The 13,026-nt window shown below is 38.2% G+C and overlaps 3 protein-coding genes across 5 annotated transcripts in view; 2 read left to right on the forward strand and 1 right to left on the reverse strand.

Annotated features, from left to right (window-relative positions):
- The window catches only part of mettl27 (methyltransferase like 27), a 147,997-nt gene that overhangs the window by 3,406 nt on the left and 131,565 nt on the right, over positions 1–13,026 (forward strand). The gene's annotated exons all lie outside the window — the stretch shown is intronic.
- Positions 324–3,006, reverse strand: rpl23a (ribosomal protein L23a). The gene is made up of 5 exons (XM_083564796.1): positions 2,892–3,006; positions 1,715–1,895; positions 1,058–1,234; positions 814–883; positions 324–384 (listed from the first exon to the last, which is right to left on the reverse strand). Exons 1-5 carry the CDS (start codon positions 2,914–2,916, stop codon positions 370–372), a joined length of 468 nt encoding a protein of 155 aa, XP_083420922.1. The 5' UTR covers positions 2,917–3,006; the 3' UTR covers positions 324–369.
- Positions 2,915–12,985, forward strand: rab34b (RAB34, member RAS oncogene family b; the record flags this gene model as incomplete). 3 transcript variants are annotated; one of them, XM_083564775.1, is made up of 11 exons in its annotated part: positions 2,915–3,008; positions 5,817–5,881; positions 7,054–7,139; positions 7,242–7,307; positions 7,419–7,520; positions 8,678–8,742; positions 8,842–8,893; positions 9,020–9,101; positions 9,186–9,276; positions 9,356–9,463; positions 12,075–12,985. In XM_083564775.1, the coding sequence occupies 11 exons, from the start codon at positions 2,915–2,917 to the stop codon at positions 12,134–12,136; spliced, it is 873 nt and encodes a 290-aa protein (XP_083420901.1). In that variant the 3' UTR covers positions 12,137–12,985. The 3 variants fall into 3 exon arrangements, with proteins under 3 accessions (XP_083420901.1, XP_083420903.1, XP_083420902.1); XM_083564777.1 differs by lacking the exon at positions 2,915–3,008 and adding an exon at positions 3,066–3,276; XM_083564776.1 differs by lacking the exon at positions 2,915–3,008 and adding an exon at positions 4,457–4,559.

Below are 13,026 nucleotides of genomic sequence, written 5' to 3' on the forward strand. Positions count from 1 at the left end.
ACTTGCGTATATTTTAATAGTTTCCAATCTGTAACGGATTTCTGACTTTGTGCCCAGCCTTATTACATTTTCTTGTTCACACTGATTAGTGTATCTAGTTTTGGTGTAATTCAGTTATACAATGTAAATGAGTAAAATGTAGCTATTGGACAAATATGCACTAATCACAGAAGTGTGATTAAAGCGATAAATGGCTCAAAGTATAAACAGGCAATGTGCCTGTGGACGCTGTTATGAAATCAATTAAATTCACAAATTTAAGAACGAATCTTAAAATACATGTTCATTAATAAAACAAAGGAGTCAATAGACAAGACGCTGCATGTTTTTACAAACATTTATTCTTCTGTACACATCGCCAAGAGCAGTTTAGATGATGCCGATCTGTAAGAAAAGAAATCGCACATGAACAATGGTGTAAATGCAACCGGCAGGAAGAGCAATATATATGAACCAGTCAGGAGCATCAGTGGTTCCTTTGAATGCATCAAAATTCATTCAGCCAGAAATGACGACATCACATGCTCAAACCACTTACCATGTATTCAGCAATCAGGAATAAATTTTGCACAATTAGATTATATAAATAAGGAAAGCATGAAAAGGTCTATAATTATTGTGGGATTTGAATTGGCTTATCACAGTCTATTAATAAGCACGCAAAGTATCCTTAGTATTTTAGGTTCTTATGATTATATATGATTATTAGTCATATCACAAAGAAAACTATTATTGAGTAATAGGTAACTATACTATATCCTTGACTTGATATGGATTAATTTCCCTCCTGTCTAAACAATCTGAACCACTTACTTTGTTGGCAACATCCAGCGCATCGTAATCGGGTGCCAGACGAACATATGCCTTCTTTTCACCATCGGGCCTAAGAAGCACAGACAGCACCAGTTAGAACATTTTACTCATCACAAATCCAGAAATACAAGCCTTTTTGTGGTTCAGTGGTTCCTTTGAAAACATCAGAGATCAGAGTTATTCATTGGTTTACATCATTACGCAGACAGAAGCAGAATGAAACCAAAGTGATCGGAAATTGCACCTGATGAGCGTGTTCACTTTGGCCACATCGATGTCGTACAGTTTCTTGACTGCGTGTTTGATCTGGTGCTTGTTGGCTTTGACATCAACAATGAAGACCAGGGTGTTGTTGTCCTCTATCTTTTTCATGGCTGACTCTGTGGTCAGAGGGAACTTAATGATGGCATAGTGGTCCAACCTGAATTTTTATGAAGGGCAACAAAAACAAGACAGTTATGGGCATGCTGCTAGGAAACGTTGCTTTATGAATTAGAATACGGGGATGCATCAGTATTCAAAAAGCTGTAATCACAACATATCATGCTTTGATCGCAATTCCCATCATTTGCATCCGAAATGGGTGGAAAAGCCACTGCAAGCCTTTAATCTTGGTGCTGTTTAACAAGTTCAAATTTACACTCATTGCCGTCACACTGTACAACTGTTTACACGTTTCTGTACGAGATTTGCTCACGTACTTTGTGTAGATTTCATTTAAGGCCTGTTAACAACCGTATTTTTGCTTAGTAACTTTTTTCCAGAACAACCAAACAGGAGGTAGTCCAGAAACAGGTTTGACACTACAGTCTAACTATTATGACTTCCACCTCTGATCAAGCAAAATGCAATGACCAGTCCACACAATGTGCATCAATTTCACCCATGCTGGTAAACTCACTTGTTCCTGCGTGGTGCGCTCTTCCTGGGGTACTTGGGCTGTCTCCTCAGGCGCAGAGTCTTGGGCCTGCGGAAAGTAGGGGTGGTCCTGATCTTCTTCTTCCTGTGGCTGTGCACTCCCTTCAGCACAGCCTTCTTGGCCTTCAAGGCCTTTGACTTGGCCTCGGTCTTGACTGGGACAACTGTGAGATGAAAACATCAGACAAGATTACACAATGGAGACAAACCAAGACACCCATTCAACAAAAATTAGAAGTGAGGAGCGTTGTTCAACAAAACACCAAATTGTTCCTGGACGACTTTTCCCGTTTTAATTCACAGTTTCGGGCCAAATTATCTATTTTGTTGTAAGGCAGTGCTCAAAGACAACCACTGGGGGGCAGTAGTGTGTTATATCCAACATGGACTCAAAAGTCTGGCGTCATGTGAAGCAAAGAAACATTCCGGATAAATGTCTACACAATTTTGGAATAATGGTGCACATGTTAAGCTGTAATAAATGGAAACAATGTCTTAGTGTTTAACAAACTATTCAACACTAATCCTAAACATGACATTTCACACCGGTATAGGTCTATACAGCTAACACACAGACTTGAGGTCCCACAATACAGAGCAGTCAGCAACCAAAAATAATTGAAATATTAAATATAACCAAGAAATACACAAAAAATATCATGCTGGGCGTGTTTTCATGCTCAGTGACACCTTTTAATGTTTGTGTTTAATGAATACACCATGACCCGGACTCTCATTCACACCGATTAACTCCGAATAGCCTTCGGCAAACCAAAGTAACCTCAAGTGTTTAATCGAAAGCGCGTAATATATTAAAACGTTCTCGTATTTATAGATTAAACTAAGACTTTTTTTCAAAACATTTCAGTAAATTCTCATGCTCACTAGCCACCATGATTTATCAAGAGCATGACGTGACTGCAGCCTGCTGTTCAGGAGCTAAGCATGAGCTAGCAATGCTAACGTGTGCCTCTGGACTGGGAATGTTTCACCCGTGCGACATTTCATGACAATAAAAACAGCATTACGGCTGCCTAAATGACCCGAAACAAGGCAACTCAGAACAAATACCATTTCAACAATCGTTACGATAAATATTAAACTAAAAATCGCACGATTAACACTTATTTTTATAGAATAATTAATGAAAACTCTCCCACCTTCCTTCTTCGCCTTCGGGGCCATGTTGAGAAAGGAAGAACAGAGGGGTTTCCGCGTCTATTTTGCAGGGGACCGGCGGCGCGCACTTATCGCGAGAAGGCTGCGGTGGTTCATGGGTAATGTAGTTACATTTTGTAGTACTATTATTGACCAGCAGGAGACGGGGTTTCAGGCTGAGAACAGAGCGCATTTGGAGTGAACCTGGTTGCGGGGATGTAGCTGTCTATGTTGGCCACATTAGATTTAATATATAAAGGAATATCTTTAAATATATGACTTGTTTGTAACGCTGAGAGAGGAGAGAAAATATCATGGATTATTGTGGGCTGTTATAAATTCATAAAACGTGAAATAGGAAAAAAATAATTTACTTCAAAATCTCCGGTATGTATTAATTGTGTCTTTACTTGGCTTTGGGATTATTGCATAAATAATATGGTTATGCATTTTGTGCATTTTCTTTTTTATATATTTATTTCATTTTCTTTCTTTTATTTTTTTTATCAGGTTATTTTATTAGTGGGGTCAACTTGAAAAAGATTTTTTAAATTTTTTTAAATTAAAATCTTATTATATTATAATTTGTATGGTTTTTTTTTTTTTTTTCAATCTATATTCTATCTATAATCTATCTAGTATAATCTTAAATTTTTATATAAAAACAGACCAGGGGTTACAGCCAGGGAACCTTTAAAATAAGATTCACTTTACTAACTGTTTGAAATATTAGGCACATTGTTTAAATGTAAAATTAAGATTTTGGGTGTACAATAGTATTTTGAGCCAGAGCTCACATTTCTGAGCTTTCTATCCAAAGAAATAAAAAACAAAAAAAAAACATGTGCTTCTATTTTGCATTATTTATGGCCACATTAACTTAAATTTAACAATTACCTTATTGTAATGTCCAGTACTGTGAAAACACCACTACCACTAATAATTAATAATAACAAAACCAGACAAAAAATTGTCTAAGTTGTCATGTAAAATAAAGAGGCCTGGAATAAGCATTACACAATAATGTTTAATATATATATTGAATATAATATTTTATATATCTTAATATATCTGTAATATATATGCATTTATTTTATTTGAACATATTTCTAACATAAAAACATAATTGTGCACTACCATAGAGAGTAGAGTACCTTCGTGTAATGTCTAAAAGTCTTGCTTGTTGATTTAGTTCTCTATGTTGGACATTTTAATCTTTTTCATTCTAAAGTTCTTGTGCAGATCTTTACTGAGGTTGAAGTAAAGCCCCTGCTTATTTTTTGTGATCTGGAGGTACTCTATATGGACAACACAAAAAGTATTGGAAAACCTGATTTTTCTAGCCATATGAGGTTCTTCCCCCAACTGTTACTACAAAGTTGGAGGCACACAATTGTATAGGATGTCTTTTTGATATGGTAGCATACAACTTTCCTTTCACTTGAATTACGAGACCTAAACCTCTTCCAGAATGACAATGTCCCTGTGTACAATATCAGCTCCATGAAGATCTGGACCTCAACCCTAGTGAACACATTCGGGATGAATTGACCTCAACAGCATCGGGAATGCTGACCTCAACACGGCCCCCCTCACCCTACATCAGTACCTGTCTTTACTAATGCCCTTGTGTCTAAAATGTAGTGGAACATCTTCCCAGGAGAGTGGAGGTTATTATAACAGCAAATAGGGACTTAATGTGCAATGGGATTTTTAAAAAGCATGTAAGGTCAGGTGTCTACAAACGGTTGTCCTTGTAGTATATACTGTATATATATGGATTCAGCACAAATATCATAAATTAATCAAAAACATTAAAGCTTCAGGAAATAATGAGACAAAATGAGTTACGATGAAATGAGTTACACCAAAACCAATACCATCATTAATATGACTGATACTTTATTCACTCAAAGCTCAAAAGGTTCAGCACTTTTAATCCAGGTAGATTATTCTTATAATATTTTTAACATTGTTTACTTTTTAAAAATGTTTTATTGTCCTTATTGTGCTTAGACCACAGCACATTTCTAATTCTTGAATCTAAATGGTCAGAAGATGTTGATTTAATTTATATAAAAGCAGCACTGACACGAGTTCTATATTAACACTATTTCCCCTGAACCACAAATTACAGATTTCTATTAATGCAGTTTTTATAATTTTATCTTTTCTGTAGTACTCGTGTCTAAGAAATGTATATCTTTATTCGGATGAATTTGCTGAAAGAAGATCTTTACAGTGTTTATTTTAAGAGTCTCCGATGTCAGTATGTCCTAAGAGCTAATGCTTTTTATTTAAAGTCTGCAGGATAAAGCACATTGTGCTTTTTTGTGTTATTAACTTATGTAGAAAGGAAAGAAAGAGACTGACAAGGGAAAGACTGTTATGTCCATTTTATATATATGAGATAACATGAACTTGAACCATCTTTTGAGGAGTTTTTATATAACTAAATGAATTAAGAACATACAGCGTTGGCAAATTGCTGTGGTAAAAGAGGAACACTTTGGGATGTGCTTCAGGATATTTAATGGTCAAAAGTCAGCACAGGTTTCTGGAGTCTAATAATTTAAACAATGTTTTCAAACAGTACTTCATTCATTTGAGGGTAAAATCATTCATTCATTCATTTTCTCCCGCTTATCCGTAATTCGGGTCGCGGGGGCAGCAGTCTAAGCAGGCCCCTGCCTTCGACTGCTGCCCAATCCTCACAGCACCGTCCCTTACGGTCCCTCCTGCAGGTGGTGAGCCCACGGGAAGAAGGGTAAAATCATTATGTGAAATATGTTACTATGTAGTCATTATGTTGTTCTAGTTGTCATTAATTTGGTTGTAAGTGGTGGTAAATGGTTAATTAAGATAATTCCTCCCTTATATTTGACATGCATTTTATTTCTGTGTTTTGGTATTGTCTTGCATCCCAGATAGCCCAGCCATGAATTCCTTACCACCTATACGAGAAGACAGGATCATCAATGAACTCCCACCGGTAATCCTCCCTCTGCTTAACACTTCTTATGTGCCATTTGTAGAATATAATCGCTGTCCAAATGTTTAAATGACACCGAATATGCCACCATGTTTTTTGGACATTAATTATTTGCCCTTGATTATATAAGAAATAAAACACAACAATAAGCTGTTCTGGGAAATTAATCTACAAAAAGGTGGTGTGATGCCATCTGAACAAATTTTGAAAGTTCCTGTCATATAGTGTCATTCATTCATTCATTCATTCATTCATTCATTCATTCATTCATTCATTTGGTTAAAATTAAAGTTCTGTAGTGTTTTGTTCCTCCTATGTCACAGCTAATTTTTAACCATTAAAATTGTTAATTTTTATTACGAACACAATTTCATTTTTAACCCTTGGTTGTTAGATTTATTGTAGTAGAATGTCCACAAAATCACATCCATAAACCAAAAAACTTACTGACTTATACTACTGACTCCTACCATAAATGTTAACTAAATGTTTTTTTTTTTTTATTACTATTAGACTTAGATTCCACAATGCTGTGGTATCGATAACTAAAAAAAATAAATAAAAACAGTAATATATTACACAATACTGCATGACTAGGCTGTTCTTGTTTTGCATTGATACATATATAAATACCTAATATGGACAAAAGTATTGGGTTACCTGTCTTTTCCAGCCATATGTGGGTCTTCCCAAAACTGTTACCACAAAGTTGCAGGCTTACAAAGGTACAATAAAATGTTCTCTTTCCTTAAACTTGGAGACTTAAACCTGTTCCAGCATGACAATGCCCCTGTGCACGAAGCCAGCTCCATGAAGATATGGTTGACGTGGGTTGGAGTTGAACAGTTGAACTAGAGAGCTGTGACCTCAATCCTATTAAACCCCTCTGGGATGTGTTGGAATGCTAACTGCACCCCAGTTCTCCTCACCCTACATCAGCACCTGGCATTTCTTATGCCCAGTTGTGACTAAATGAGCACAAATCTCCAAAAGCACACTCCAAATTCCAGTGCTAGCATCTTCCTAGAAGAGTGAAGCTCATTATAAGAGCTAAATAAAATCTTATGGTCAGGTGTCCACAAACTTTTGTCTAAATATTTAAGCTTATTATTTTGTTTTTTTTAGCTTCAATGTGACAACCACATTCTGTTTTTACTGCTTGTCCTGTTTAGTATTTCACACGAGATGCTGCGGTCCACACCGAAGAGGACTTTCATGTTGATGTGCAAAAAGCATGTCAGAGTTCAGACTCACTGAGGTAAGTCCCATGACAAACTTCTCTTTCTGTTTAAAATAGGGCTTTTCATTGGAAATACAGAAGTCACATACATTTTGAAAAATGCTGTCATTGTGTCAAAAGATTCACCGTTGCCAAGGTCATAGTTGTGGGTGATGTGTCTGTGGGAAAAACAAGTTTGATCAACAGGTAAATGGTGCAAAGTATTCTTTCATACTGCATGATTCATAGAAATATAAAGGAGGAAGGACTTCTGAATGGTCTGCTGAGATTAACATTCAAACTCTTTTCGGCTTTAAGGTTTTGCAGGGACAGGTATGAGAAAGGCTACAAAGCCACAATCGGAGTGGACTTTGAGATGGAGAGGTTTGAAATCCTGGGAGTGCCATTTAGTCTGCAGCTGTGAGTCATGAGTCACTGTAGAAAGAAACAGACACAGAAATGTATCCATATACAAATCACACACATAAAAACACAGGGATTCTATTGTGTACTTAAAGTTAATGGGTGGAAGTCTGAGCAAAAAAACCCACCAGACATCACTCGCAAGTCATGTTGTATTATAAGCCAGTTTAACAAATGCAGCAGTAATTTCTGTCTTTTACACAAGGTTCTTTACACGAGCGGCATTTTGGGAATAGCCTGCCGCCGCGTTTTTTCCGGTATTACTGCATGTGTGCAAGACTGAGGAATATATTCCTTATTATTTTCTGATGCTCAAGTTTCTTTCACTAACCCATAACGCTGTTGTCTAGAAAAATAAAAAAGCATGAGTTTTGTAAACCTGTCCCATGACCCAGACTCAACGCGTTACAACGGCTTGTATCTAAACAGTAGCCTACCAAGAAAGTCATTGTTCACTGTCTTCCTCCTTCCTTTCACAACTATTTCTCTCTCATACTGACTTTTTCTTTTGGCATCGTCGTGCGTTAAAAAATCACCATCGGTGAATCTTTTCTCCTGATGCCGTGCAGCTCAGAACACAGGTGAAGTGAGTTTTTTCATGCCCGGTTGTATTTAGCGTGACGAATGATTCACATTTCCTGTTGACAGTCCGAGTGAGCGGCAGATCAAACGTCAGAGGAACCTCATCCATATTTATGATCTGGTGCGGCTCGATTCAGTGGGAGCGCATCTGATTTAATATAAAGAATTTAAATTGGTTCACCTAAACCTGTTCGGCAATTTCATTGGTCTAATGTTATGGGGCTCAGTTTTTTGGCTTGAATCTTGTGAAACCGGGAAAAACCCAGGAAAAATCCATAAATTAGCCGCTTCGTTGTTTAAGCTGCGGGGTTCGAAGAGTGGGGACAAAAGAAGTGGCTCATAGTCCGGAAAATATGGTAATTAATTTGACAGGTTGATGAAACCACAGTCTTAAATTTGAACAACACACTAAAAGAAGTAATACATTTTATAAAATTGTAATGAAAACAATAGATTCAGGAACTGTCTTATAAACAAACAACTTGTCAATAAAAAATCCATGCAGATCCGTCCAATAAGTGATAGTATAATTCAGGAATTCTCAATAGTTTGTTGAATGATCTGTTGTGTAGGTGGGATACTGCAGGCCAGGAGAGGTTCAAATGTGTTGCTTCCACCTACTACAGAGGAGCTCAAGGTAATAACAGATCTAACAGATATAATGCTTGGTCCAGTGTGCACTATTAGTTTTGGAGCTAAAATACATGCCAAACCTTTGCTTTTTAATGCTCTTCAGCCATCATAGTGGTGTTTGACTTGAGCAACTATTATTCCCTGGACAATGCAAGGTATGATCAAATGATATACATTTTTTTCTTTTTACATGACTGCTGTGTAAGCAGGATTTTTGTTGTTGTTGGATGTGACGTATTATGTTTTATGTTGTTGTTGTATGTGACTTTTTTTTTCTTCAGGCAGTGGCTTGATGATGCCATGATAGACAACGATCCTTCCAGTGTGCTGCTTTTTCTCATAGGGACAAAGAAAGACCTGAGTGTGAGTTTTTTATCGGATAAATCCTAAGAAATAATTTCCACGTGGCTGAACAATGCAGTCAATTTCTCGTCTTCTTTCTGCCAGCATCCGGATGTGTTCGCTCAAACGGAGCAAGAAGCTATCAAATTATCAAAGGAGATAAGAGCTGAGTACTGGGCCGTGTCCGCTCTGTCAGGTAGAGAACTCATATCCAAACTTTCCCTTCAAGCTATGATTTTTTCATATCAGTAATTTCTTTTGGGGGTTTTTTGTAGGAGAGAATTTGAGGGAATTCTTTCTTCGGGTTGCATCGCTGACCTTTGAGGCACGAGTGTTAGCTGAACTGGAAAGGAACTATAATAAACAAGTGGACGGTATTATAAGTAAGTGTCCTTTTCTTAATCAAGCTTGTAGACTGTAAAATGGATTTGTGGCCCAAAATGTAAAGACACAACCACACTATACAGCTGAGGAAACATTTGCATAGACCTGGACTGAAAACAAGCAAAATCCAAACTCAATTTCCCTCAACCCCGTCCTCATGATCCATATGCATCTGTCAGCATTTTTCATCCAGACATCCAAAAAGATCAATTGTTGTTTAACCTGTTTGACCACATCCTTCTCCACTGTAGTCTTTTTGCCTCAGTCAAGAAATGTTTAATAAAAGCATATACTGATTTATTTATTTAGATTTCAATAATACATTTATATACAGTGGGTACGGAAAGTATTCAGACCCCCTTAAATTTTTCACTCTTTGTTATATTGCAGCCATTTGCTAAAATCATTTAGGTTCATTCTTCTTCCTCATGAATGTATTCATAGCACCCCATACTGACAGAAAAACACAGAATTGTTGACATTGTTGCAGATTTATTAAAAAAGAAAAACTGAAATATCACATGGTCCTAAGTATTCAGACCCTTTGCTGTGACACTCATATATTTAACTCAGGTGCTTTCCATTTTTTTCTGATCATCCTTGAGATGGTTCTACACCTTCATTTGAGTCCAGCTGTGTTTGAATATACTGATTGGACTTGATTAGGAAAGCCACACACCTGTCTATATAAGACCTTCCAGATCACAATGCATGTCAGAGCAAATAAGAATCATGAGGTCAAAGGAACTGCCTAAAGAGCTCAGAGACAGAATTGTGGCGAGGCACAGATCTGGCCAAGGTTACAAAAAGATTTCTGCTGCACTTAAGGTTCCTAAGAGCACAGTGGCCTCCATAATCCTCAAATGAAAGACGTTTGGGACGACCAGAACCCTTCCTAGAGCTGGCCGTCCGGCCAAACTGAGCTATCGGGGGAGAAGAGCCTTGGTGAGAGGAGTAAAGAAGAACCCAAAGATCACTGTGGCTGAGCTCCAGAGATGCAGTCAGGAGATGGGAGAAAGTTGTAGAAAGTCAACCATCACTGCAGCCCTCCACTAGTCGGGGCTTTATGGCAGAGTGGCCCGACGGAAGCCTCTCCTCAGTGTAAGACACATGAAAGCCCGCATGGAGTTTGCTAAAAAACACCTGAAGGACTCCAAGATGGTGAGAAATAAGATTCTCTGGTCTGATGAGACCAAAATAGAACTTTTTGGCCTTAATTCTAAGCGGTATGTGTGGAGAAAACCAGGCACTGCTCATCACCTGTCCAATACAGTCCCAACAGTGAAGCATGGTGGTGGCAGCATCATGCTGTGGGGGTGTTTTTCAGCTGCAGGGACAGGACGACTGGTTGCAATCGAGGGAAAGATGAATGCGGCCAAGTACAGGGATATCCTGGACAAAAACCTTCTCCAGAGTGCTCTGGACCTCAGACTGGGCTGAAGGTTTACCTTCCAACAAGACAATGACCCTAAGCACACAGCTAAAAAAATGAAGGAGTGGCTTCACAACAACTCTGTGACTGTTCTTGAATGGCCCAGCCAGAGCCCTGACTTAAACCCAATTGAGCATCTCTGGAGAGACCTAAAAATGGCTGTCCACCAACGTTTACCATCCAACCTGACAGAACTGGAGAGGATCTGCAAGGAGGAATGGCAGAGGATCCCCAAATCTAGGTGTGAAAGACTTGTTGCATCTTTCCCAAAAAGACTCCTGGCTGTATTAAATCAAAAGAGGGCTTCTACTAAATACTGAGCAAAGGGTCAGAATACTTAGGACCATGTTATATTTCAGTTTTTCTTTTTTAATAAATCTGCAACAATGTCAACAATTCGGTGTTTTTCTGTCAGTATGGGGTGCTATGTGTACATTCATGAGGAAGAAGAATGAACCTAAATGATTTCAGCAAATGGCTGCAATATAACAAAGAGTGAAAAATTTAAGGGGGTCTGAATACTTTCCGTACCCACTGTAGTTATTCATCTACTAAGTCTTTATCGTGGTCAAGTTAGAGCTGAACTCACAGACTAGCCCGGGTACACAGCATTAGGTGGACGACGACTTTCTTTCGGCTTCTCCCGTTAGGGGTCGCCACAGCGGATCCTCCGCACGTTTGATTTGGCACATGTTTTACGCTGGATGCCCTTCCTAACGCAACCCTCCCCAATTTATCCGGGCTTGGGACCGGCACTAAGAGTGGCTGGGGATGGTTCCCTGACCGGGGATCGAACCCGGGTCGCAGCAGTGAGAGCGCTGCATCTTAACCACTAGACCACCAGGGGACCATTAGGTGGACATACACTCTAAACAGGACACACACATTCTCACGCTGATTAATGCCTTCATAATAGCCAGTAGTCTTAGTAGTTATTGGTGGTGGGAAAAAACTAGAGAACATGTAAAACTTCACACAAGCAGTAACCTGAGCTCTGGATTTACCTCAGAGCTGTACAGCTGTAACAATACTCACTGTGCTGCTATTTCCCACCATATAAAAATTAATTTTCCACACTGCTTGATATAATATTTATGTATTAGTGGTTAAAACTCTACTTTAATTCATTACTACTGCAATTAAACATCTGGGGTTTTATTAACTTGTTTTTTGCATAGAAATCACAGATCATGATGATGACAAATCTCAAAGGAGGAAGCATGCAAACTGCTGTAGCTAAATGAACTGAGAAACAGGGCCCATGTGTGTACATGAAAAGCTCAGGCCAGAGACACAAATCAGCTGTGTGACTACAGATTGCTGCATTGAACACAATCACCATTTCGACCAGAGCATGTGACCTTACTGAGCTGCAAAACCTGAAGCTGCAGACTACGAGCAGAGTTTTAGGCATTGTTAGGCACTGTTTTGCTGAGTTTTGCCACACTGCTGTACAGAGACAGAATCTATATTTGAAAGATCATGATAACTATATATGAGATTTGATACAGGTAATTTGTGCAACTGATTTGTTCCCTATCTGGAGGAGCAGTGACATTTATATACATTGTTTTTTTTTTTTTAAAAAGCTTAACCAAAAACTCAAATTCCAGTAATCAGAATATTGTGAAGGCAGACTTGTATGTGCACAAAGACATTGGATATCACATTATCAGCCCTCGGTGGATTTTGCACTGCAGATTTGAATTCAAGTCTTTGTTTTCTTCACTGCATCATGTGCTTCATGAGCTAATATGAGGCACATGCTCGTATCCGTGACCAGAGACGGCATATCACTGGATTCCCAGCATGAACAAAACGGAAGGATTATTTCTCAGGGAATGGAATTACACAAGACATGAACATTCTTGTCAGCATATAACAAATATTCTTTGAATTTCATTATAATTGTGATGTGTATGAGATGTTACACTGAAATGTTATGCAGTTTTGTAGTCCACAGACGTTTATACATGCCTATAGTGTTGGTCTTTGCAATGATTTGATCCCATGTTCTACAGGGGTGACTGAGTAAAACATTACAGAAATGTTGTCACCTGTAGTAGTAATAAAAATATTAAACTCAGAAGTACAGTTTTCCACTGCTTTTGTCATGCACAACAACTTAAA

This window comes from Silurus aristotelis (assembly GCF_946808225.1).
Source record: "Silurus aristotelis genome assembly, chromosome: 16".
NCBI classification, from domain to species: Eukaryota; Metazoa; Chordata; class Actinopteri; order Siluriformes; family Siluridae; genus Silurus; species Silurus aristotelis.